At 41.2% G+C, this 26,490-nt stretch overlaps 2 protein-coding genes across 8 annotated transcripts in view; one reads left to right on the top strand and one right to left on the bottom strand.

The window, feature by feature from the left end:
- Nucleotides 1–4,122, bottom strand: part of LOC115109197 (zinc finger RNA-binding protein-like) — a 33,856-nt gene extending 29,734 nt beyond the window's left edge. For all 6 annotated transcript variants that reach the window (XM_065009667.1, XM_029633861.2, XM_065009668.1 and 3 more), the window contains exon 1: nt 4,029–4,122. In XM_065009667.1, coding sequence (XP_064865739.1) covers nt 4,029–4,081 — 53 coding nt within the window. In that variant the 5' untranslated portion in view covers nt 4,082–4,122. The remainder of the gene's footprint in view (nt 1–4,028) is intronic.
- Nucleotides 4,123–5,512: 1,390 nt separating this feature from the next.
- Nucleotides 5,513–24,869, top strand: LOC115109196 (caytaxin-like). Of its 2 annotated transcripts, XM_029633859.2 has the most exons (13): nt 5,513–5,951; nt 8,037–8,126; nt 12,098–12,156; nt 16,141–16,392; nt 16,738–16,911; nt 17,611–17,713; nt 17,980–18,111; nt 18,490–18,576; nt 18,709–18,807; nt 19,160–19,195; nt 21,359–21,442; nt 21,984–22,048; nt 22,593–24,869. In XM_029633859.2, coding segments are annotated over exons 1-12 (1,152 nt in total). In that variant the 5' UTR covers nt 5,513–5,949; the 3' UTR covers nt 22,018–22,048; nt 22,593–24,869. The 2 variants fall into 2 exon arrangements, with proteins under 2 accessions (XP_029489719.1, XP_029489720.1); XM_029633860.2 differs by lacking the exons at nt 5,513–5,951; nt 8,037–8,126 and adding an exon at nt 10,888–11,071.
- The last annotated feature ends 1,621 nt before the right edge of the window (nt 24,870–26,490 follow it).

The following is a 26,490-nucleotide window of genomic DNA, read 5'->3' as shown; positions in this document are numbered from 1 at the left end:
ATGACGGAGCTCATTGCCTTCTTGAATCATGCAGAGATAGGCATCATGAAGGTCTCGTCCTTGATTTTGTTGGAAAGGGGAGAAATTGTGCTTTACATTGGTATTGACATTACAGTTGATCTGGAAGAGTTACGTTTTTTGGGCGCTAAAATAAGGTAAATTGTACAGACCAGCACAATGTACAAAAGTGAGTGAATTTACGTCACCAAGCTAAAGCGTGCTACCCCAGAAGATGTGGTCGAGCAAACAATGCTTTATTACCAACGCGGTATTGTAAATACATCGTTTGTGGCCTGTGTTTGCTGACTTTTTTGTACATTTACATTTACATTTAAGTCATTTAGCAGACGCTCAGCTTTATCAGTGCTACTGTATATTTTTTTGACACGCAAAGACCCAAACGGCGTTCCATAGTATGTACAGTGGGGCAAAAAAGTATTTAGTCAGCCACCAATTGTGCAAGTTCTCCAACTTAAAAAGATGAGGCCTGTAATTTTCATCATAGGTACACTTCAACTATGACAGACAAAATGAGAAGAAAAAAAATCCAGAAAATCACATTGTAGGATTTTTAATTTATTTATTTGCAAATTATGGTGGAAAATAAGTATTTGGTCAATAACAAAAGTTTCTCACTACTTTGTTATATACCCTTTGTTGGCAATGACAGAGGCCAAATGTTTTCTGTAAGTCTTCACGCCGTGGAGAACGTTCTGCTGCCTGCAACATCCTCCAGCATGACCGGTTTGGCGGTAGGTCAGTGTTGGTGTGGGGTGGCATGGTGTGGGGTGGCATTTCTTTGTGCCAATTCAAGACAATACTATACCTCATGTGGCTGGAGTGTGTCAGCAGTTCCTGCAAGAGGAAGGCATTGATGCTATGGACTGGCCCGCCCGTTCCCCAGACCTGAATCCAATTGAGCACATCTGGGACATCATGTCTCGCTCCATCCACCAACGCCACGTTGCACCACAGACTGTCCAGGAGTTGGTGGATGCTTTAGTCCAGGTCTAGGAGGAGATCCCTCAGGAGACCATCCTCCACCTCATCAGGAGCATGCCCAGGCGTTGTAGGGAGGTCATACAGGCACGTGGAGGCCAAACACACTACTGAGCCTAATTTTGACTTGTTTTAAGAACATTACATCAAAGTTGGATCAGCCTGTAGTGTGGTTTTCCACTTTAATTTTGAGTGTGACTCCAAATCCAGACCTCCATGGGTTGATAAATTTGATTTCCATTAATCATTTTTGTGTGATTTTGTTGTCAGCACATTCAACTATGTAAAGAAAAAAGTATTTAATAAGAATATTTCATTCATTCAGATCTAGGATGTGTGATTTTAGTGTTCCCTTTATTTTTTGGAGCAGTGTAATGATTTTAAGAAAGGCATTGGTGTTTATGGTTAGGTAAACATTGGTGCAACGACAGTGCTTTTTTCGCAAATGCGCTTGTTAAATTATCACCCGTTTGGCAAAGTAGGCTGTGATTCGATGATAAATTAACAGGCACCGCATTGATTATATGCAATGCAGGACAAGCTAGATAAACTAGTAATATCATCAACCATGTGTAGTTAACTAGTGATTATGTTAAGATTGATTGTTTTTTATAAGATAAGTTTAATGCTAGCTAGAAACTTACCTTGGCTCCTTGCTGCACTTGCGTAACAGATAGTCAGCCTGCCACGCAGTCTCCTAGTGGAATGCAATGTAATCGGCCATAATCGATGCCCAAAAATGCTGATTACCGACTGTTATTAAAACCTGAAATCGGCGCTAATTAAATCGGCCATTCCGATTAAAATCGGCCGACCTCTACTTTCAAATGACTGCTTGACTTGTTGACTACTCAATCAGCAGACATTGTGGGTCTATAAGTACCTAGGTGTCTGGCTAGACTGTAAACTCTCCTTCCAGACTCATATCAAACATCTCCAATCTAAAATCAAATCTAGAGTTGGCTTTCTATTCCGCAACAAAGCCTCCTTCGCTCACGCCGCCAAACTTACCCTAGTAAAACTGACTATCCTACCGATCCTCGACTTCGGCGATGTCATCTACAAAATAGCTTCCAATACTCTACTCAGCAAACTGGATGCAGTTTATCACAGTGTCATCCGTTTTGTTACTAAAGCACCTTATACCACCCACCACTGCGACCGGTATGCTCTAGTCGGCTGGCCCTCGCTACATATTCGTCGCCAGACCCACTGGCTCCAGGTCATCTACAAGTCCATGCTAGGTAAAGCTCCGCCTTATCTCAGTTCACTGGTCACGATGGCAACACCCACCCGTAGCACGCGCTCCAGCAGGTGTATCTCACTGATCATCCCTAAAGCCAACACCTCATTTGGCCGCCTTTCCTTCCAGTTCTCTGCTGCCTGTGACTGGAACGAATTGCAAAAATCTCCCTCACCAACTTCAAATATCTGCTATCTGAGCAGCTAACCGATTGCTGCAGCTGTACATAGTCCATCGGTAAATAGCCCACCCAATTTACCTACCACATCCCCATACTGTTTATATTTATGTACTTTTCTGCTCTTTTGCACACCAGTATCTCTACCTGCACATGACCATCTGATCATTTATCACTCTAGTGTTAATCTGCTAAATTGTAATTATTTGCCTACCTCCTCATGCCTTTTGCACACAATGTATATAGACTATTTTTTTCCTTTCTACTGTGTTATTGACTTGTTTATTGTTTACTCCATGTGTAACTCTGTGTTGTTGTCTGTTCACACTGCTATGCTTTATCTTGGCCAGGTCACAGTTGTAAATGAGAACTTGTTTTCAACTAGCCTACCTGGTTAAATAAAGAGTCATTACATCATGTACATTCGTTATATAGGTATGCACGTCAGCTTTGACATCGGTTTTGCACATCGGACGTTAAACTAGACATCGGCCGATACCTTTGTTGGTATTTTTAGCTAATATAGGACGATTCCTATATATATTTTTTGCCTTTAATTAACTAGGCAAGTCAGTTAAGAACAAATTCTTATTTCCAATGCCGGCCTAGGAACAGTGGGTTAACTGCCTTATTCAGGGGCAGAAGGACAGATTTTTACCTTGTCACCTCGGGGATTCGATCTTGCAACCTTTCGGTTACTAGTCCAACGCTGTAACTGCCCCAAATGTTTGCCGATATATCGTGCATCCCTAGTTCTAACTGTAAAATATGTTGGCAACATTCTTATAGACTGGTGACAAATGTATTTTGAAGTTGCCAAGTACCTCAACTCATCTAAAAGTTGAGTTTACCTGAACCTTCGACTTAAATGTAAATTCTTAAACCTTTACTGTGTAACGTTACCCGTTTGTCCTCTGTTGTTGCATAACTGTTTGCTGAAATCCGTATTATTAATAAGATGTTAATTCAATCGACTGTTTCCTCATTGTTGCTACTCTAAATCGGCTATTCAGCTCATGTGTCAATTGAATCTCAAGAAGGAAACAGTCGGTTTGTATTTGATCAATGTTTTATTAAGTATGGATTGCATCCGATCTGTCGGCTCTATTCATGGTATTTATATCTGCATCGTTTGGCAACTGAAAGTGGCTCAAGTTTTCAGCAAATTCACTTTGCCCAAAACGTGACAGGTAGATAGTTTCAAAATTATAAAACTGACCAGACACTCGCTTTCAGCTAATTCGTGCGTCCCTGCCGCTAGAGAAAAAGATAGCTAGCCATTATGCCAAAGTAAGATACTGGTTGTTTCTGATTGTTACACAAATAATATAAGCAAGCTAACTCTATAACACATTTTTGGCATATGAAATGAGACAGTTTGAGGTTTCATTCTTTTCCAAGTGCGAAGAAAGCGCTCCTTAGCCGGGTAAGACTGGGACCTGCTTGCCTGGCTACCTTATTTCGCTAGCATATCCATTGCAATGAACTCCCAAGGCCTCGAGCTTGCAATATCGCACAAGCAATGAGGCATAGCTACTCGTCGCAATAAGACGGGACGACGACTCGAGATGAGTGCATGCTACCCATACCCAGAATCGATGTACTTACCTGTACTGAGGACCGGCACCATGCGTGAATCCATAATAATTGCTTGCAGCCATCTTGGAATCTACTGTACTGGGAGTCCGGGACAGACTTTCTGTCACGTGTCCGTCATCTACAATCGCGCGCATGCTTCGACATTTAAAGGAGCAATTCGTAGTTAAAACAATAACAAAGCAAAGCTCCCGCCTCTGTTTTGATTTGAGGGATGGGCCTGGAGAAATAGAGGGATGGGCCTGGAGAAATGGAACCACTCTCAAATTAATAGACAGAGCTATGGATGCAAGAACTTTATTATATAAAAATGATCGTTTTTACCATTATTTGAGGCCATTGTGGTTTTTTACGTTTACATTGTTTACAAACATTGGAGTAAAACAAGCATATATTTTGGGTTATGATAGGGTACGACAGTTGAACTAAACTCATGAGGCATTAGAAGTTCTTCAAGAAATCGACGGGTATATATAATTAAGCTAAAATAATGGATGTAACAACTGCAGATTGCCATTTTAACTCTAGATGCGCTGGGACAATGTATTTCACAATTTAAAACTATAGTTATATATGTGTAGCCTACTCTGTTTGCATGAAATTCTGTTCTAACAGTCTCAGTTTCTCGATACATTGTTGCAATAATAAACCGCTATGCGTGTAGCCAACAGTAGCTTCTGCGACTGAGATCGGGTGGTTTGCGTAACCAAGTGCAAAATGTAGGCTATTAGAAGTATAGAGGTAAGAATCATGCAAATATCCATCCTAAATAGAATGGTGAAATGTTGTGTTGGTAGCCTATCGGTGCACTGTGTAGAGCAAATGAGTTTGAGTTGAAATCAGTTTCAATCTGTATAGGCCTATATAGCTTCTGAACATTTATAGTCCATTCTGTTTCAAATCTACAAGCTGTGCAGAGTCCACACTGATGCAACTAAACTAGTGGTGAACGAAGCATGTATTAAGGGTCAGACAAGTGCCACATATAGACCTTATGGTGTGTCCCACTGGCATTGAATGGCCACCTCCCACCACCACTGCTGCCTAGGGCAGAATGCTCCATAGAGGGAAAGTCCAGTACTGCAGCTGGGCATAAAAAGGGGAGAAGGAAGGACAAGAATGGGTGGAGCATAAGCAGCCGGGTGAGAAATATGTGGATGAAAGGGGAATATGATTGGTGGAGAGAACTGAAGTGAGAGAGTGAGACTGAATAAGTGAGTGTATGGGTAGGGGATGGGAAGGTGATGTGTTGCATGTAGAGAGAGAGAGAGAGAGAGATGCTGTTGCCAGGGAACAGTCGGCATAGAGGACCATTCACAGCAGCTCATGGAGTAAAAACACAAAGAGAGACTTGATATATTTGTGGTGTTTTTAGAATAAACAGGCAGATAGGAACAGGAGGAGTATCCCAGTATGGACTGGAATAAACCAACATGAGCAGAGAGGATAGTACAGTATAACTGCTGAAGAGGAATTGGCACAGATGAAATAGCTATTATGGGATGAAGAGAGGAGGGATTATCACAAAAGGATTTAGAGTATAAATAGAATTACATGGGCAGAATAGACAACTAGAAACAGTCATAATGATACCAGCATTGATGCCTTCAATTTAAAGGGTTGAGTGGAACTCTAAAGGAGCCTGTCACTTCAGTCTTCACGGCCAGTCTCTTTCACATTCTCCTTCCCCAACAGAGGTGGCCAGGGGGTTTTAGGGAACAGAGCTGCCCCCTGTCTTCAGACACCTGCTGCTGCCTTGACACAGGGGATGTAGAGAGAGAGGGGGGCGCCTCACTAGACCCATGCATCAACCCTGGTCTGGAGGATTACAATTCCTAGCTGTCCAATCTTTACATCAGTGAGTAAGGAGGGTGGACGCACAGGGACGCACAGACGGACGGAAGGAAGAGATTCAAAGGATCTCTTATTGCCCATGTGAGTACTACGGGCACTCAGACCAGATGCCCTTGTGTTCTTCCTCTACCCTCTTTATTACACACTCATTGTACAGTGTGTGTGTGTGTGTGTGTGTGTTGTGTGTGTGTGTGTGTGTGTGTGTGTGTGTGTGTGTGTGTGTGTGTGTGTGTGTGGTAAATGTATAGTAGCTCATGAAAACCATTGTCTATCAACTCAGTAGGATTAAATGTAAAAGAGGAATGTTTCCATTGTATTCTGCTCTTGCATTTTCCTTGCAGGTGCATACTGCACACTACTATAATTCCTCTTCATTTACTCAAATGCCTGGCAGAATACTGAATACCCTTCCTGCCTACAGGCATAGCCTCCATTTGTATGCCCTTTCAGAGAAGTAGTAGCATCATTTCATTGTCAGTGTCTTACCTTAAAGTATTAGGATCCTATAAATATTTGTGCATGGACATTATAGTGAGGGCACAAAACAATCCATAGTGTTTTATAAATGAAAGATGCGGGCAATTGATTACTTTGAGCACCTCTCATGCTAGTTTGTTTTTCTTCTTCCCTCCATCGTGATAACATGCCAGCTCTTTTTTCATTTGTTTGGATATGATACTGTATTACTTCACTAAGCACAGACAGTTGGGTGTAGGAGGGTATGCAAATGATTCTGGCCACACAATAAGGCTCACGGTTGCACACTCAATCGAAGTGACATGTTTTGTGGGTTATGGCTGGGGTATTCTGCTATGCCCTTGGATATAAAGGACACTTCCCTATAGCCTCTGAGAGTGTGTATGGTGTAGATGTATACATTATATATATATAGAGCCTGACCTACCTAACCACTCCTCTATCTTTGACAATTAATATGATTTTACAAAGACATTATAAAAACATAGTACATCTTACAATGCATTTGAAGGTATTGCCAGACAACAACATGATGTAAACAATCATTGAAACATTGTGATGTGTGTAGGACATTGCCTTACAAATCGTAGTGTTATCTCATTTATTTGTTCTGTATTTGTGTTGTGTGAATTCTCAGAGTAAGTGTTGCCACTTACCCACAGATCGGTACTGTACTTAAGGGGCCCTCCGTCAGTGTATATGTTTCTATAAATATGTCCACAGCTGACCTAGGGAACTTACTGTATGTCACTCAGTACACCCCCAGTCAGTCTTTGTTGATTTTCTACATGAGTGAAGAGGTACAAAGAGAGGAGGACTTCAATTCCATTAAACAACATTGGTCCCATTCTAATGCAATGAACCATACAACCTCAGCAGTAATTATACTGTGTATCTGACTCTTAATAACATTACATTGCCTCATTCTTATTCAACACCGTGGATGATGCTAATGAAAACTGAAACCTACGTTACACTTACAAATTTCCCTTAAAAACAGAATGTCAGTGATTACACTACGGTGCACTAACTAACATGATGTTAACACAGCTTGAGCTACCTGTAGGCAGTATTATTATGCTGTAGGCCTGTCACTGTCTATTTGAACTAGTGGCAGACAGACAGGATGAACCTGAACACATCAAAAAGGTGGCAACTGGGCTGAGGATTAGTAGCTGAGGAGGAGGGATTCAGAGTTGATTTCTCCTGGACTCTTGGATTCCACCTAGGAAATTCCTTCATTGTGATTGACTTTGAGTGAAGCTGCAAGGGGACCTGAGTCACATGTTCCTCACATGCTACATAGAGGGATAAACGCCCCGTGGCCTCGATTAAGCCTCTCAATTGAAATCATAAATACCGATAAATGAAATAAAAATCCTAATAACTGTACCATTGTTCCTTTTGTACAAACTCATTATTGTCTTATAACGTCTTATAACGGAGGAATTATCTGTGTTACACAAAACATGGGCTTATTGAAGTTGCCACTTTCACTTCATACCTGAGGATTGTTTTGATTTGGTTTGAGGTAATTTGATAATATAATAATAGTAGTGATGGTGATCAGTGATCATTATAATTGTGATGTAGCACTTTTCCAAAGCTCAAAGTGCTCCATTGTAACAAGTGATTGATTGATTATTGTTGGTTAGTTAATTATGCATGGTCTGTTGCTGTGTGCCGCAGGCCCCTCTCCTCCCCTCCATGGAATGAGGCGACTGTAAGAATGGATAACATGGAGTATAAAGACGAGTGGCAGGATGATGACTTTCCCAGGTGGGTGTCAGATGACTTTGATAATGCTGTACTTTACAGGGTACTTATTACTGTGTGTCAAGTATTGTAATAACTCACCGTTACATTGTACTTACAGCAGTAATCCAACAGTATGTAACAGTATACATAGCCTAAAGTGTAACCGCAAGGATTACAATTAAGCAATAAGGCCTGAGGGGGTGTGGTATATAGCCAATATACCACGGCTAAGGGCTGTTCTTAGAAATGATGCAACGCGGCGTGCCTGGAAACACCCCTTAGCCGTGGTATATTGGCCATATACCACAAACCGGTGTCTTATTGCTGGTGCCTTATTGCTATTTGTTGTCATGGCATTGTTCAATACTTGTTTCTGATTGGCTTGAAGCGCATTCTAGAGCATGCATTATTTCCCTATAATGCACGGCATATATTCACGGTAGAATTCAATGGCTATAGTTCATTCTTACATGTTCTATATTTGAGTTGCTTTTGAAAGCAAAAGTTTAATTGAAAACATTATTTGCATTGTAGATTTTCACAATGGCAAGCTAGGACGGATGGTTTGGTTAGCTAAACTAGCAAGTTGATTTGTTTGGTTACCACGGCAACTACTGTAGCTATCTAGTAAACTTGCTAGCTACAGTCCTTCAGGGATGTTGAACACATTTCCACTGGCAAATTATAACATTTCTAGTGGCAAATATGTTAAATTATAGCTACAGTATAAAAGGGACAATCATCTCGGGGTGCTATGTGTTCTCTGGAAAATAATGCAACACCGTGGAAGGTCGGGGAACACACCTTCCACGTTGTTCATTATTTTCCACAGAACACATAGCCCCTCGTTGATTATCCCTTACATAAACTGGTTACCAAGGTAATTAGAACAGTGAATAAGTTATTTTATGTCAGCCAATCAGCATTCAGCATTGTGTTTACTTTTTTTAACACCTGGGCATCAGTACTGAGGAGATGTGATGGGTGGATGGCATTTCATCACAACTGGTAGATGACAATGACTCATGTTTGCAGTGATGTTTGTTGCTGAATTACTATAATCAGCTTCAGCAAAATGTGCTTGAGGATTTCCCAGTGGGCTAGCCCCGTGCAGCTGGTCTAATTATAGACTGGGATACCCAGCAGATACCCCCATCTACTGAAATCAACCTTCTCTGAAATTACAATAGCTATATCACAATAGTATGTGCCTTAAACATTCACAAACACTGCATTGATAAAGATTAATTGGCCCCCAATAACTGAAGAATTACAAAGAGAACTTGATTTAGGCGTGATATGCCCCTTTATTGTCCCTATGATGTGTACGGAGATCAGATACTTGCTCTGTAGGCGTGAGAGTGAAAGAGTGAGAGTGAGAGAGAGAGAGAGAGAGAGAGAGAGCGAGAGAGCGAGAGAGAGAGAGAGAGAGAGAGAGAGAGAGAGAGAGAGAGAGAGAGAGAGAGAGAGCGAGAGAGAGAGAGAGAGAGAGATCCTGACACCATCCTGACACCAGGCAGCATCCTTTCTCTCTCCATCTGCAGCCTGGCCACATAGACTAGACGTAATATAGTAAAAGTAAATCCAGGACACACAAATTAGTATGATATGTTACAATTGGTATGTTACATAAGACAGAAGGTTACTAAAAGCAAAAACAAAAGTAGGGTGTTTGTTTGGGGTGGATGTATAACGCAAACGTCTAGCAACCCAAAGGTTAAGTGTTCAAATCTAATCACAGACAATTTGAGCATTTGAGATAATTAGCTACTTTGCAACTACTTAGTGTGTGCTAGTTAACCTTCCCCTAACCCTAACCTTAACCATTTAATCTAACTCCTAACCTTAACCAGTGTTAGTAATTAGATATGTAGATGGGTGAGCCGGTCAAGGATCGATTCAGACTAAGTGATACATTTTATGACAAGTAAACAGTTTATTCAGAGTGAAAATATGTAGTACAACGTAATTACGGCTCTTCCGTTAGTTCGTGTGGAACGGCAGGCAGAGAGCGTAAACAGTCAGCACAGCTCTTATATACGTCACAGAAAGTAGGTTGACCCTAGGAAGATCGGATCTCCGGATTGGTTCAGCTGGTTGTAGTCTGTAGTCTTCCGCCATTGGCTCAGTTGTCTGTCCGTCATCGTAGGATCTTCTTCGGGCACACAGTGTTCGGTTAAAAAAGGGTGTGTAATGTGGGAGCTATCCTGTAGGGGACCCCACAGGCTTTACTGTGAAAATACGTTGCTATGTGTTGTCTCAGTTATAACAATGCAATAGCCATGTATTTAGCAGTAGATTGGTCTCCTGCATAATAGCAATTCTTTACACCAGTAACCCTAATCCCTAGCCTAGCTAACGTTAGCCACCTAGCTACCATTAGTATTAGTTATCTAGCCTCCTAACTAATGTTAGCCACAACAACTTGGATATTGTAATATATAATAACATTTGCAAATTCATAACATATTGTATGAATTGCAATTTGGAAAATATTGTATGAATTGCAATTCATAACATATCATACGATTTGAAAGTCATTACATATCATACGAAATCAATGATGGACATCCACAAATTAATACATACAGTTCCATACGAAAGTAACATATCAGACTAATTGGAGTGTCCCGGATTTACATTTACTATGTTGCGTCTACCCCTGAGTCCAGGTTTCCATCTGAGGGAGTGGAGGCAGGGAGCATGTGCAGCTCTCATTAAATGGCAGTGGGCTATGTCATGTGATGCAGCCAGGAGTCAAAAACACAGCATCACCAGGAAAATGGTGGCAAGTCAGCTTTAGGGAAGAGGAGGAAGAGAAAAGCAGCAGCTCTGAAGGATGATGTGCCTGAGGCTCGCTATAATCGACTGAGATAAGGGAATGCATAATAATATAGGATCTAGGGTTGTGAAGTCAATTATTTGCCTGGATCATCTTTGAAATCATCCTTCTCCTTTTTCATAAGGTAAGCTCTTATGATATGTTATTTCAGCCCTCGTCATTTTAGGAGAAGAATATGGCCTGACCGCTTGACATTTCGGATTATAATACCCTTTGTTAGATATCAATCCTATTTAATTTAATCTTCATGGATTTCATTTCATGTAGGAAAATGGTTATTGAACAATGGGAGCTTGTCAGTAGTGATAGCAGTAGTCTGTCTTCAGGGACACTAGGTCGGACACCATGCAGTGTAACGGATGCTCTTGTCATTTGTTATTGCCAGTCATGTTGTTTTGGCAACACTCTGTTCTGGACTTTCTGTTCACCCTGGGATGTTAGGATGAAACGATATTTTAGGCTTATGCAGCAAAGCAAAGTGGAACTGTATACCTTATATTTCCTCTGTGCCTCTTGGTATTTGGTTGAAGTTGTTGTTGTTGTTTCTCCCTGTATTATACCCTTGACTCCCCTCCTCCTTCTCGTTGTTTCACATTAAAATAGGTGACAAGGGAAATTACACCTCGTGTTAAGGGGTAACCTAACAGTGTGTCTGCCTCCCTGTACAGAGAACAGGGGGTTTTGACATACCACCGCCTCTCCCTCCCTCCTCTCAACATGGCAGTGCTATCATCTAAAGAGCTCCCTGGGGAGATGCTAATAACCATCCAGCCTCTCTCTCTGTGCTCCCTTTGTGGTGCTGAGCCAGATCACTGACAACCCCACTGACATGATTCAAACCAAATCAAATCAAAGTTTATTTGTCACGTGCGACGAATACAACAGGTGTAGACTTTACAATGAAATGTTTACTTACAGGCTTTAACCAACAGTGCAAAAAAGGTATTAAGTGAACAATAGGTTGCTGGCATATGTTAATTTTGCACCATCTGCAATGATGTGATACTGTACTAGTGTGCTTCCAGGACTATTTGGGGTTTGGTTTATTTGAATAAAGTCTGACTGGCTGGCTTTAGGGTTCAGTCATGTCATGCTATTGTGTGTGGCTGTGGCTCTGACAGAATGCTGTGCCACTGTGTTGATTTTTCAGACCACTTCCTGAAGACGGTGACATGGAGTCTTCCTGTGGTCTCACCGATGACAAAGCCTGTGAGTAACTTTAAAAGACTATGTGACTGGCATTAAGTACCTCAATTAACTTACACTACATGGCCAAAAGTATGTGGACAACTGCTCGTCGAACATCTCATTCCAAAATCATGGGCATTAATATGGAGGTCCCCTCTTTGTTGCTACAACAGCCTCCAGTCTTCTTGGAAGGCTTTCCACTAGATCACATATGTCAGAGTCAAGGCCCGCGGATCCGTTTTTACGGCCCTGGGATGATCTTGATTTATTATTAGAACCGGCCCGCAGCAAGCCGGCAGCCCGCAGATCTTTTACACGCACCAATACTACATTTCCCACAATGCAAAGGTGACGCACCGAGCAGTAGGCTGCTTCATTTCAATATTTATTGGCACAGCAGTCGTCAGCATCACAGTAAAATTAACTTTCAGATACCCATCAAAAATGGCAAAACGGAAGGTGGATACTGAGAACCGGGGTTTCAAACAAGGTGGGAGTCGGAGTATATGTTCACGAGCACCTGTGTGTCTTCTGTGTGGAGAAAGTGTGGCGGTACTGAAAGAGTATAATCTGAGACGACATTATGAAACGAAACACGCGGACAAAAACAAGAATATGGACATGGAACAAAGGCTACAAAAGGCAGAGGAATTAAAACGAGGCCTCAAATCTCGACAGGCTCTGTTCAAAAAAGCCAAATCACAAGGCCAGGCTGCTGTCAAGGCCAGTTTTATTTTGGCAGAAGAGATCGCTAAATCAGCCCGGCCATTTACGGAGGGGATTTCATCAAAAACTGCATGATTAAAGTTTGTGACGAGTTTGCCCAGAAAAAGGCAACTCTTTTTAAATGTGAGTCTGAGCAGAAACACCATTGCCGAGAGAGTAGACCAGTTGTCCATCAATCTAAAAGAGCAGCTTGTGAAAAGGGAAAAGATTTTATTGCATATTCCTTGGCTGTGGATGAGAGCACCGACATTTCTGACATTGCCCAGTTGTCAATTTTCATCCGGTGGACTCCAACCTAAAGCGTGACAGAGGAGTTTTTGGCACGTCCTATGCATGGCACAACTACGGGGCATGATTTGTATGAAGAGGTGTCAAGATGTGTAAATGAGATGGAGCTGCCTTGGGAAAACTCGTGGGTTTGACAACCGACGGAGCACCTGCGATGTGTGGACACAGGAGCGGACTGGTGGCGAAGATACGGGAAAAGATGCAAGAGGAAAACGCGACAGGTGAGCTGACAGCTTATCATTGTATCATACACCAGGAAGCGTTGTGCGGTAAAGGAAAATGGAGCATGTAATGAGCATCATCACGCTTAACTTTATCAGAGCCAAAGGTTTGAATCACCGCCAGTTCAAGGCATTTCTGACGGAGTTAGAAACGGAGCATGGTGATTTGCCTTATCACACAGAGGTGCGATGGCTAAGCCAGGAAAGGTGCTTCAAAGATGTTTCGAGCTTCGTGAGGAGATTTGTCTGTTCTTGGACAGCAAAGGGAAAGACACAACACAACTCCGAGACAGGAAATGTTTCTGTGTGAAATGGCTTTTCTGTGTGACATTACGAGTCATCTGAATGCAATAAACTTGCAGCTGCAGGGTTCGGGATCGTGTCATCTCTGATATGTACAGTACAGTGAAGGCATTTAAAACCAAACTGACTCTGTGGGAGACAGATGCGGAAAGAAAATTTGAGCCACTTTCCCAGCTGCCAGACCATGAAAGGCTCTCTACCAGTGCGTTCCCGAGCACACAGTTGGCTGATAAAATAGGTATGCTTGCTGACTTTCGACGCCGATTTGCTGACTTTGAAGCACAAAAAAGCAGGTTGGAACTGCTCGGTAACCCATTTGCTGTTGACGTGGAAAGCTCACCACAAACCTCCAAATGGAGTTGATTGACCTCCAATGCAATGATGCACTGAGGGCAAAATATGCGGCAGTGGGTGCTGCGGAGTTCGCCCGTTTCCTCCCGGCACAATGCCCCAGCTGCGCATCCAGGCTGCTCAAACGTTGTCTATGTTTGGCAGCACATACCTGTGTGAACAACTGTTTTCTTTGATGAACCTGAACAAAACATCACACAGAAGTCGACTTACTGCTGAACACCTCCACTCAATTCTGAGGATTTCTTCAGCTCAGAGCCTTACCCCAACATTGATGAACTTGTGGAAAGATGGGACACCACCAAGTATCACCCTCAACCTCAAACAAGTGAACATTACTGTGCAATCACATATTTAGAGTTTTTACTCAGTTCAAGTTTAAAAGTTAAAATTTAATATTTGTTTTCACTGCATGTTACTTCTCCTTAAACAAAGTGTTGTTTTTGATTAATAGATTTTTGCACTTTATTTTATTGTTTTTCAATCCAATTATATTTTAAAAATATTTCAGTTGAGTGGATGATAGAAAATTGCTATTATTGTTTTTTCTTTGAAGTAAATTTAGCCCACTTTTGCTAAAATAGAAAATATAGTCTACTGATGGTGCCTTGAATACCGGTTTCTTTCATTTAATGTTCATGTTATGGGGATATTTATATAAAGGAAATTTGTCTTTTGTGTCTGTTGAAAATTAAAGATTACTGACAGAGCCATAAGAAAATATTGCTTTATTTATCTGATCATATTGTAATATATTTGTTAGGTTTTCAGTAGGTTCAATTAGGTTCACTAGACTATATGCGTCATTTAAAAATTTTTCAATGAACATTCGAACAGTCCGGCCCTCGTCTTGTAGCTGATTTTTTTATTTGGCCCTCCGTCCATTTGACTTTGACACCCCTGCACTAGATGTTGGAACATTGCTGTGGGGACTTGCTTCCATTCAGCCATAAGAGCATTAGTGAGGTTGGGCACTGATGTTGGACGATTAGGCCTGGCTCGCAGTCGGCGTTCCAATTAATCCCAAAGGTGTTCACTGTGGTTGAGGTCAGGGCTCTGTGCAGGCCAGTCAAGTTCTTCCACATCGATCTCAACAAACCATTTCTGTATCTACCTCGGTTTGTGCACGGGGGCATTGTCATGCTGAAACAGGAAAGGGCCTTCCCCAAACTGTTGCCACAAAGTTGGAAGTACAGAATCATCCAGAAGGTCATTGTATGCTCTAGTGTTAAGATTTTTCTTCACTGGAGTTAAGGGGCCTGGCCCGAACCATGCAAAAACAGCCCCGGACCATTAATCCTCCTCCACCAAACTTTACAGTTGGCACTATGCATTGGGCAGGTAGCGTACTCCTGGCATCCGCCAAACCCAGATTCGTCCGTTAGACTGGCAGATTTGTATTTGTATTTATTATGGATCCCCATTAGATGCTACCAAAGCAAAATTAAGACAGTTGTTGAAGCTAAGTGAGTGTTGCGACTGAGGACAGACGATTTTTATGCACTACGCGCTTCAGCACACGGCGCTCCTGTTCTGTGATATTGTGTGGCCTACCACTTTGCGGCTGAGCCATTCTTGCTCCTAGATATTTCCACTTAAAGTTGACCAGGGCAGCTCTAGCAGGCCAGAAATTTGAAGAACTGACATGTTGGAAAGGTAGCATCCTATGACAGTGCCACGTTGAAAGTCAGTGAGCTCTTCAGTAAGGCCATTCTACTGCCAATGTTTGTTAATGGACATTCCATAGCTGTGTGCTCGATTTTATACATCTGTCAGCAACGGGTGTGGCTGAAATAGCCGAATCCACTAATTTTACGGGGTGTCCACATACTTTTCTGCATACAGTGTAAGTAACTTCAGCAGTATTACTTTATGAATAACAGGTATTATCCAATTGTCATATTTTGCTGATGATTGTTATATTGTTAAAAAGGCCACTAAATATATTGTTAAAAAATATATATATTACTTTATGACAATAAGCCTTGCCTCACACAGTGATGCTTTAAAACGTTTTTTTCACATGCTACTTCATAAACCCTGCAACTGTGAATTCAACTGGATGTTATGTGTGTACACTACCAGTTACTAATGAGTCTCACCTCCTCTGCCGCAGCTCCCCCCAACTCTCTGAATGTTAGTGCAAGTGGAGGTGGCGGAGGTGGAGTAGTGTCCACTCATCGCAAGCGCCGTACGTTAGTGGCCCCGGATATCAACCTGTCCCTGGACCACAGCGAGGGTTCCATGCTGTCTGACGACTTCCTGGATACGCCCGACGACCTGGACATCAACGTCGACGACATCGACACCCCCGACGACAACGACTCTCTGGAGTTCATCACCAATGGCAATGAGCTGGAGTGGGAAGGTGAGTAGGGCTCATGGGGCATGGATTAATGGTAGCCCTGGTATCAGCCTTCAGCCCTGGTTGCCAGCCTGGTAGCCTGGGTGCCAGTCTTTCTGCTTTAGACAACCTGTTATTTGGCTAAATGTAGTTTGCGCAGACACGGTCTGGCACCGACTTCTGGTAGATAAATAGCTGCATAGTACACTAATGTTTATGTCCACAGTCAAACAGCAAAAAAGCTAAGATACTGAAGAGAAATACAAAAGTGGATGACATAAAATAAATAAATGTTGTCTCACTCATACAAATACATTAGCTTCACATTGTAGCATAAACACCTTTCAATTTTCCACTATGTATGTCCAGATGATACCCCGGTGGCCATCGCCAAAGCGGGGCCTGGTGACGGAGTGGAGGAAGACTGTGCTGATGGGACGGGGGGTAACGGGCGCCTGTGGAGGACCGTGATCATCGGGGAGCAGGAGCACCGTATCGACATGCAGGTCATCAGGCCGTATCTCCGCGTCATCACCCATGGGGGTCAGTATCCAGCCAACAGCATCCAGCCAGAGCCATAGATACTGTATACGTATTTATTTTATTTTTTATTTCACCTTTATTTAACCAGGTAGGCCAGTTGAGAACAAGTTCTCATTTACAACTGCGACCTGGCCAAGATAAAGCAAAGCAGTGCGACACAAACAACAACACAAAGTTACACATGGAATAAACAAACATACAGTCAATAACACAATAGAAAATTATATATACAGTGTGTGCAAATGAGGTAAGATAAGGGAGGTAAGGCAAAAAATAGGCCATAGTGGCTAAATAATTACAATTTAGCAATTGAACACTGGAGTGATAGATGTGCAGAAGATGAATGTGCAAGCAGAGATACTGGGGTGCAAAGGAGCAAAAAAATAAATAACAGTATGGGGAGGAGGTAGTTGGATGGGCTGTTTACAGATGGGCTATGTACAGTTGCAGTGATCTGTGAGTTGCTCTGACAGCTGGTGCTTAAAGTTAGAGAGGGAGATATGAGTCTCCAGCTTCAGTGATTTTTGCAATTCGATTCGACATAGTTAAACTCATTAACATTTAATTGTCATTGAACTTTCTCTGCCAACATGGTGCCAATTATTAAATCTCAAACTGAGTTTACATCTGTAAATGGCTGTGCATCCAACATAGTGACGCCAACAGAATGAACTAACAGGCTCTACTCTCCTCCTGCAGGTTACTATGGTGAGGGTCTGAATGCCATCATAGTGTTCTCCGCCTGCTACCTGCCCGACAGCAGCTGTGCAGATTACCACTACATCATGGAAAACCTCTTCCTGTGAGTAACTGTGTTATTAAAAATATGACGAGGCACCCATCAGAAAGCCTTGCTATGTAGTGATATTTGAAACTAGGTTATCATGCACAAAATGCTATCATAAAAAAAAACATTCTTCAGAGAGAGCATTTCATACATCATGTAGGAATGTTGGATTGAACATTTACGCTGCCAGAAAATATAACCTGATTGAGATTTCGTTAGTGCTTGCAATGGCAGCAATAAAATGAACCTCAATATTTTTCCCTTCCACATTGCCATCTCAGGTATGTGGTTAGCAGTCTAGAAATGCTGGTGGCTGAGGACTATTTGATCATCTACATGAATGGAGCCACACCACGGGGCAAGATGCCAGGCATAGGATGGCTAAAGAAATGCTATCAGATGATTGATAGGAGGTAAGGATATTTATATTTTATACTAACTACTGAACAACAGCTTTTTTAATTCGATCGTTCATGCTGTTGACATAGGATGGACGTGCATGACATAAATATCAACTGAGTTTAAGAAAAGTTAATGGCGCTACTGGCAGTCAATGGGAAAGGGATTCACTCATACTAAGCTGTATTTCCTTATTTCAACTGTCGGCAGGTAACCTAGCGTTTAAGAGCGTTGGGCCAGTAAACAAAAGGTTGCTGATTCAAATCCCTGAGCCGTCTAGGTGAAAAATATTTCGATGTGCCCTTGAGCAAGACACTGAACCATAATTGCTCTGGATAAGAGCGTCTGCTAAATTACTAAAATGTAACTGCTTAAATCTGTTGTCTCTGTAGGCTCAGGAAGAACCTGAAGTCTCTGGTTATTGCCCACCCCACCTGGTTCATCCGCACTGTGCTGGCCATATCCAGGCCCTTCATCAGGTGACCACACAACACAACGACACATTAATAACACAGTTATAGTATACATAACGTCACTGTGACTGACAATTTATAGTTGCACACAAAACATAAATATAACTTGTTGTTGTTGTATCCTGTTGTTATTTGCAGTGTGAAGTTTATGAATAAGATCCAGTATGTACACAGTCTGGATGAGCTGGCAGAGATAGTCCCCATGGAACATGTGCAGGTCCCAGAATGTGTAATGCAGTAAGTATCATCAACCATCATGGTTAGTAACTGAGCTGAAGACTTGGCTCCCACCATCATTCACAGACTTGCAGTGATTTACAATTTTGCTGGAGTAGACTAATAAATTATGTAAACTTGCAAGGAAATAATTATTCCTTCAGTGAAAAGATGAGGATGCCTGGCAGAGACTTTGAGGCAGTAAAGAAGTCATAGAAGAAGACATTTAAATATCAAAGTTTTTCAAATGGGAATTGATATGTTAATTATGTTATTCTCAGCCAAGGAATACATGTAAGATAGGTTCTGTATTACAACTTGAAAAGGACTTGGATAGGAATAGGAATCGTATGATTTTTCTTTCTTTTTATAGATTTGAGGAGGAGAGGATCAAGGCTCGGAGAGAAAGGTAAAATACATTTACATCTGATTTACACTACCGTTCAAAAGTTTGGCGTCACTTAGAAATATCCTTGTTTTTGAAAGAAAAGCACATTTTTTGTCTGTTAAAATAACATCAAATTGATCAGAAATACAGTGTAAACATTGTTAATGTTGTAAATGACTATTGTAGCTGGAAATGGCAGATTTTTTAATGGAATATCTACGTAGGCGTACAGAGGCCCATCATCAACAACCATCACTCCTGTGTTCCAATGGCACGTTGTGTTCGCTAATCCAAGTCTATCATTTTAAAAGGCTGATTGATCATTAGAAAACCCTTTTGCAATTATGTTAGCACAGCTGAAAACTGTTGTGCTATTTAAAGAAGCAATAAAACTGGCCTCCTTTAGAGACTAGTTGAGTATCTGGAGCATCAGCATTTGTGGGTTCGATTACAGGCTCAAAATGGCCAGAAACAAAGACCTTTCTTCTGAAACTCGTCAGTCTATTCTTGTTCTGAGAAATGAAGGCTATTCCATGCGAGTAATTGCCAAGAAACTGAAGATCTCATACAACGCTGTGTACTACTCCCTTCACAGAACAGCGCAAACTGTCTGTAACCAGAATAGAAAGAGGAGTGGGAGGCCCCGGTGCACAACTGAGCAAGAGGACAAGAACATTGGAATGTCTAGTTTGAGAAACAGACGCCTCACAAGTCCTCAACTGGCAGCTTCATTAAATAGTACCCCCAAAACACTAGTCTCAACGTCACCAGTGAAGAGGCGACTCCGGGATGCTGGTCTTATAGGCAGAGTTCCTTTGTCCAGTGTTCTTTTGCCAATTTTAATATTTTATTTTTATTGGCCAGTCTGAGATATGACTTTTTCTTTGCAACTTTTCCTAGAAGGCCAGCATCCCGGAGTCGCCTCTTCACTGTTGACGTTGAGACTGGTGTTTAATCAACAAATTAGGCACATTTGGGCAGTCTTGATACAACAATTTGAACATAAATGCAATGGTTCATTGGATCAGTCTAAAACGTTGCATACACACTGATGCCATCTGGTGGCCAAAATCTAAATTGCACCTGGGCTGGAATAATAGTACATTATGGCCTTTCTCCTGCATTTCAAAGATGATGGTACAAAAAAAAATACAAAATGCTTATTTCTTTGTATTATCATTTACCAGATCTATTGTGTTATATTCTACAACATTCCTTTCACATTTCCCTAAACTTCAAAGTGTTTCCTTTCAAATGGTACCAAGAATATGCATAACCTTGCTTCAGGGCCTGAGCTACAGGCAGTTAGATTTTTTTTTATTTTTTTAAAGGGGCTTATTCTTAAGAGGTTTTAACACTAATCAGTACAACAGTTTTCAGCTGTGCTAACATAATTGCAAAAGGGTTTTCAATTAGCCTTTTAAAATGATAAACTTGGATTAGCTAACACAATGTGCCATTGGAACTGTTACGGTTTTCTTCTATCTCCTCTGAAGAGGTGTATAGCAAGGATCGGACCAAAATGCAGCGTGGTCATTTTGATACATGTTTAATAACCGAATAAACACGAACAATACAAAAAACGTAACATGAAACCCGAACCAGCCTATGCTGGTGCAAACTAACACAGAGACAGGAACAATCACCCACGAAACACTCAAATAATATGGCTGCCTAAATATGGTTCCCAATCAGAGACAACGATAAACACCTGCCTCTGATTGAGAACCACTTCAGGCAACCATAGACTTTTCTAGAAAACCCCACTATACCAGAATCCAATTGCCTACAAAAAAAGACAAGACTAAACACACCACATAATAAACCCATGTCACACCCTGGCCTGACCAAAATAATAAAGAAAACACAAAATACTAAGACCAGGGCGTGACAGGAACACAGAAGTGATGGTTGCTGATAATGGACCTCTGTATGCCTATGTAGATATTCTATAAAAAATCTGCTGTTTCCAGCTACAATAGTCATTTACTATATTATCAATGTCTACACTGTATTTCTGATCAATTTGCTGTTATTTTAATGGACATTTTTGTAGGGGAAAATCATGTCTGACATGTCAAAGTGTAAATTACAAACATCAGAAGCCTTTTTAAACCTCAAATACACTACAAGTTTTAAATTTCCTCCTCAATACATCTGTATTGTGTCCCTCTGCCTGTACAGGATGGAGCAGGAACAGCGGCAGCAGGAGCAGCAACATCAGCAGCAGGCAAACCCACAGGAGTCTTCTTCAGCCAAGGCAGAGAGGTAGGGAGTAGACAGTTGCACTACAATGGCCTGTGTGTGATAGCCAAATTAAGCAATAAGGGACGAGGGGGTGTGGTATATGGCCAATATACCACAGCTAAGGGCTGTACTTATGCAGGACGCAAAGTGGAGTGCCTGGATACAACCCTTAGCCACGTTATATTGGCCATATACCACAAACCCCTGAGTGGCCTTATTGCTATTATAAACTGGTTACCAACGTAATTAGAGCAGTAAAAATAAAGGTTTTGTCATACTTGTGGTATATGGTCTGATATATCACGGCTGTCAGCCAATCAGCTTTCAGGGCTTGAACCTCCCAGTTTATAATATCGTATAGACCAGGGATCTTTAACTCCCTCTTCAGCCTGGATACCCAGTAACTCTCCGGGACCAAGGTTGGAGATCCCTGGTATAGACCAAGCAGTAGTCAACATGTCCATATGGTCAAGCAATATTTCCTGTCACTAGCAATATAGAAGGGAATGATGGGGAAACAATGTTACAGAGACATGTTTATTCATAGTCATGTCATTTGCAGGCCCAAGTCAATGATCGCAGAGCAAGGAATCTGAAAAGGACCTCTTCCTCTATGTTCATCTCATGGTAAATACATAACACTCCACTGCTCCTCTCATAGGGACCACAAGGTGGCACTGCATTCATAAATACACTGCAAATTGTGCATATGGTATCCACTGGCAGCCTTTGGCAGGAGCCAGGCTCATAGAGATCCTATTCAATTAGTTCTAAGATATAATTCTGTGGTCGTTAAACCACTTAAACAGATGTTAACCACCAGCACCATTTGAACGTCTACTGTTACGTAATGTCCACTTGCTCAGTTTTTTAAGAATCAGACCCTGTCAGCCCACAATGCTATTATAAAGGAATTACCTATCAAGTGCATACAGCCAGGTCTAATGAGTGGACGTGTGAAGAGTGTGTGTGTCTCACTGTGTCATCATGGGACTTTCAGGGGTTAAGGGGTCATGCATGTTGCAGCCCCACTCATTTTTCAATAAGGCCAGCTGTATTGAATGAACTGCTCAGTGAATCTAGTCTGCCGTGTTGAAAAGTGTGTTCTTGTACAAGTTGTTTAAATCATTAGCCTCCTTCTTAATGACAGTGTCTTTTTTAATCTGTGCAGTTGCTGAAAGAAGTTTGGAGCATGAAAACAATGTTTTATAAGAAGCAAGAGGAAGGCCAACAAGTCTAAGAATACTTCCTAATTTATCAATATCAAGCTGAAGAAAGAATAATGATTTTTCCATCGTGATGTGAACCGACCTGACCCCCAGCACACACACACACACACACACACACACACACACACACACACACACACACACACACACACACACACACACTCCTCTGAAGATCTTAGGTTGCAACTGATTCCATCAGGACATTCCAAGGAAGGCAAAGTCCCGACAGGTACTCTCGCTGTTACAAAGACTGTACAACTGCACATGTTACTTAATTTTTACGACTGCTTGAGGCAGTTACTTTTGAACCCCCAGGTTCCCACCATGAGATTTGTATCCATTTCAAATATAGATACCAGTGTGACAGTGAAATCCCTTTGCATTAGTCAAGATGTAAGGAAAACGTACAAGAATATTGAAGAAAATGTTCCACAGGACATGTGAGAAAACAGGAATATTGTAGAACATTTTCCACAGGACATATTGTATCTGGTGTAAGCTGTCAGTAGCAGGCAGGTTGGTAACCAGATCTGTTTGATGTGTTGGAGGCTCGTGCGGGGACCATGGTAGGCTAGACTTGAGGATGTAGTGTATGCTGAGAGGAGGATATGATCAAAGAGGAGAAGAAGAGGGAAGAGAGAGTCAAGCAATGCTTCCCAGAGAGCTCAGCAATGGTGTATGCTGTGGCATAATAAACTATCTTTCACCCATTAGCGCAATGCTACTCCTTGTGTAGACCAGAAGGCTTTGCGGGACATCAGATGCCTTCACCTTTGCTTTGTTTTTGCCTCATAATGTCTCCTAAAACAGGCCTTATTTTTAATCTGCTGCGTTGCATGAATCATTTTGATGCCATTGTTCCATATTCCTAGATTGATCTGGGGATCATTCAGTACCCAACCATTCAGTACCCAACCAACCCATGTACCTTACATTCTGATTATGTCTGTACATGAATATGAAGGCACACTGAAAGTAAGACCAACAAGATATGTGCTGTTTTTTCAAGAGGACAGCATTTAGTTTAAATTACTTTAGTCATTCATGTTGTGATTTAATCACATAATTTTTCCATTGTGCTTTGTTTTTGGTACAGTCAAAGCATGTCAACATGTTGCCAGCCTGTAATGTCCCTTCAGATGTCCTATAAGACAATAGACTAGCTGTAAATCTTCTATTGGATACTCACCTAATGGATGGTAAAGGGGAGGAAGTGTTAGAATTTTTATTTTTGTAAGAATTACATACATGATGTTTTGCCAGTGTAAAGTAAGTGTTGTTTTGCACTATTGAATTTGATTGTCATTAAATGGTTAGCATAGAATCTATCTGTGTATATTTGGGGACAGGTTGGCTTGCTAATACTGTATGTAACTCAAGATGGATTTTTGTGTGCTGTTGACATTTTTGTGCATTTAGTATGTACAAGTTCATGCATTTTTGGTTACCTGTCTAGGCATGCACCTCTATAGCAAGTATGATGATGAGAAATGTCTAGATGTTTCTGAAAAGCCCAACTTCAAAATGTTACTGTACATTGATTCATGTCAAATTGAAGATAGACATTTTCTGTGGACTGGTATTGTGCAGATGATCATGGGCTGGACTAGAGGTTACCGATATTCAAAGGACAGAGTAAGAAAATGTCTTCAGAAAAGTTTACGAAACATTCCGAACACTGGAACGTTTATTTTGCCTTTGAAATACCTATCCCACCAAAAGGTAGGCCTAAACAAGGCACATAATTGCAGGAGTTCTTCTTGTAGTCTCCCAATGTTGCTGGGGATTGTGCCCTTTTCTAAGGAATGTCAGTGCTTCTGAGTGCCTATCTATCTTTCAACCAAATTCTACACAGAAAACTATGATGTGGAACGTAAAAATATATTCTCTTAACACTTAGTTGACTACTGGGACTTTTTCCAAGTCATTGGTAGTAAACTGATTTTGTTGACAGTAGTGTGTTTTGGTAAATGTTCTCCATGGATAGCAACCCCTGAGCATCCAAAAAAGGATGTGAATCATATTTTCAGTCTTTAAAAGCACAATATGTTATTACACTGGATGATTTGAAAGAGATCAGTGGGTAATTTGTCTGCTAGCATACTGTATGTAGTTTATTTAAAATAAAAAATGCAAAGCTTAAAATGGGGATCAAAGATTAGCCTTGTTCTTTAGATTGTGATGGTAAATTCTTCCATGTAAATAAAAAAATTAACTGTTCCACCCAACAATCTCTCTGTGACCTGTATTCTTCAATTTCTAATTGACAAATTGCTGTAATGCATATCTTTCACACATTCAGAATGTATGGATAGCTTTCACTTGAATCGAACTTGTTGAGAAAATTACAGTTACATTTGCATTACCATAAAAGTAAGGGTGTCCAGGTGTTCACTGAGTTGACTTGAAGCAATGCTGGACTTCCCGAACCGGTGCTTGTTGGGGTTCAAATGAAGCTATTAATACACAGTCGTGACACACACGTCCACATCCACTCTAACGAGTATCACATGACCCTCCCGGCTCTGTTAAAAAAAAATGGCAGTTACATCAGCTCAGCTGTATTAGTGACAGAGGCAGAGTTGGTCACTGGTCAGTCACACACATGGATCTAAATTAAGAATGGCCTTCAGAAAATGACATAGTGCAGCCAATTACATTGTCCTATCAAAACAATTGCAGTCACGTATGACTCGCAACACAAATACTGTATCTGTTTACTCATAGTAGTGAGAAGTATTGTGGTGTTTTGAACTAACGCATATGCAATGGCCTTGATAGGCTATCATATGTGGAGAATGGAATACAGATTTTTTTCTACATGAAAGACTGGTACAATACATTTTGTTCTGAATGTTTTGATTTACAGTACCAGTCAAATGTTTGGACTTCTCATTCAAGGGTTTTTCTTTATTTTTCTATTTTATATACAGTAGAATAACATTGAAGACATCAAAACTATGAAACCAAAAAAGTGTTAAATAAATCTAATTATATTTTACATTTTAGATTATTCAAAGTAGCCACCCTTTGGTGGGAACTCCTTCAAGACTGTTGGAAGTGCATTCCAGGTGAAGCTGGTTGAGAGAATGCCAAGAGTGTGCAAAGCTGTCATCAAGGCAAAGGGTGGCTAGTTTGAAGAATCTCAAATATGAAATATATTTTGATTTGTTTAACACTTTTTTGGTTACTACATTATTCTATATGTGTTGTTCCATAGTTTTTATGTCTTCACTTAGTATTCTACAATGTAGAAAAATAGTAAAAATAATGAAAAACTCTGGACTGACTAGGTGTGTCCAAACTTTTGACATTCGACTTGTGGAAGTCTGTCCTTTGGTCTGATGAGTCCAAATTTGAGATTTTTGTTTCAAACTTCGTGAGACGCAGAGTAGATTAACGGTGGATCTCTCTGTATGTGGTTCCCACCATGAAGCATGGAGGAGGAGGTGTGATGGTGCCTTGCTGGTAACACTGTCAGTGATTTATTTAGAATTCAAGGCACACTTAACCAGCATGGCTCCCACAGCATTCTGCATTGATACGCCATCCCATCCGGTTTGCGCTTAGTGGGACTATCATTTGTTTTTCAACAGGACAATGACCCAACACACCTCCAGGCTGTGTAAGGGCTATTTTACCAAGAAGTAGAGTGATGGAGTGCTGCAATAGGTGACCTGGATCCACAATCACCCGACTTCAACCCAATTGAGATGGTTTGGGATGAGTTGGACCGCAGAGTGAAGGAAAAGCAGCCAGCAAGTGCTCAGCATATGTGGGAACTACTTCAAGACTGTTGAAAAAACACTCCTCATGAAGCTGATGGAGAGAATGCCAAGA

The sequence above is a fragment of the Oncorhynchus nerka genome, linkage group LG25 (assembly GCF_034236695.1).
Source record: "Oncorhynchus nerka isolate Pitt River linkage group LG25, Oner_Uvic_2.0, whole genome shotgun sequence".
Lineage (NCBI taxonomy): Eukaryota > Metazoa > Chordata > Actinopteri > Salmoniformes > Salmonidae > Oncorhynchus > Oncorhynchus nerka.
Note: the sequence above shows the minus strand (reverse complement) of the source record. Positions and strands in the feature narration are given on the sequence as shown.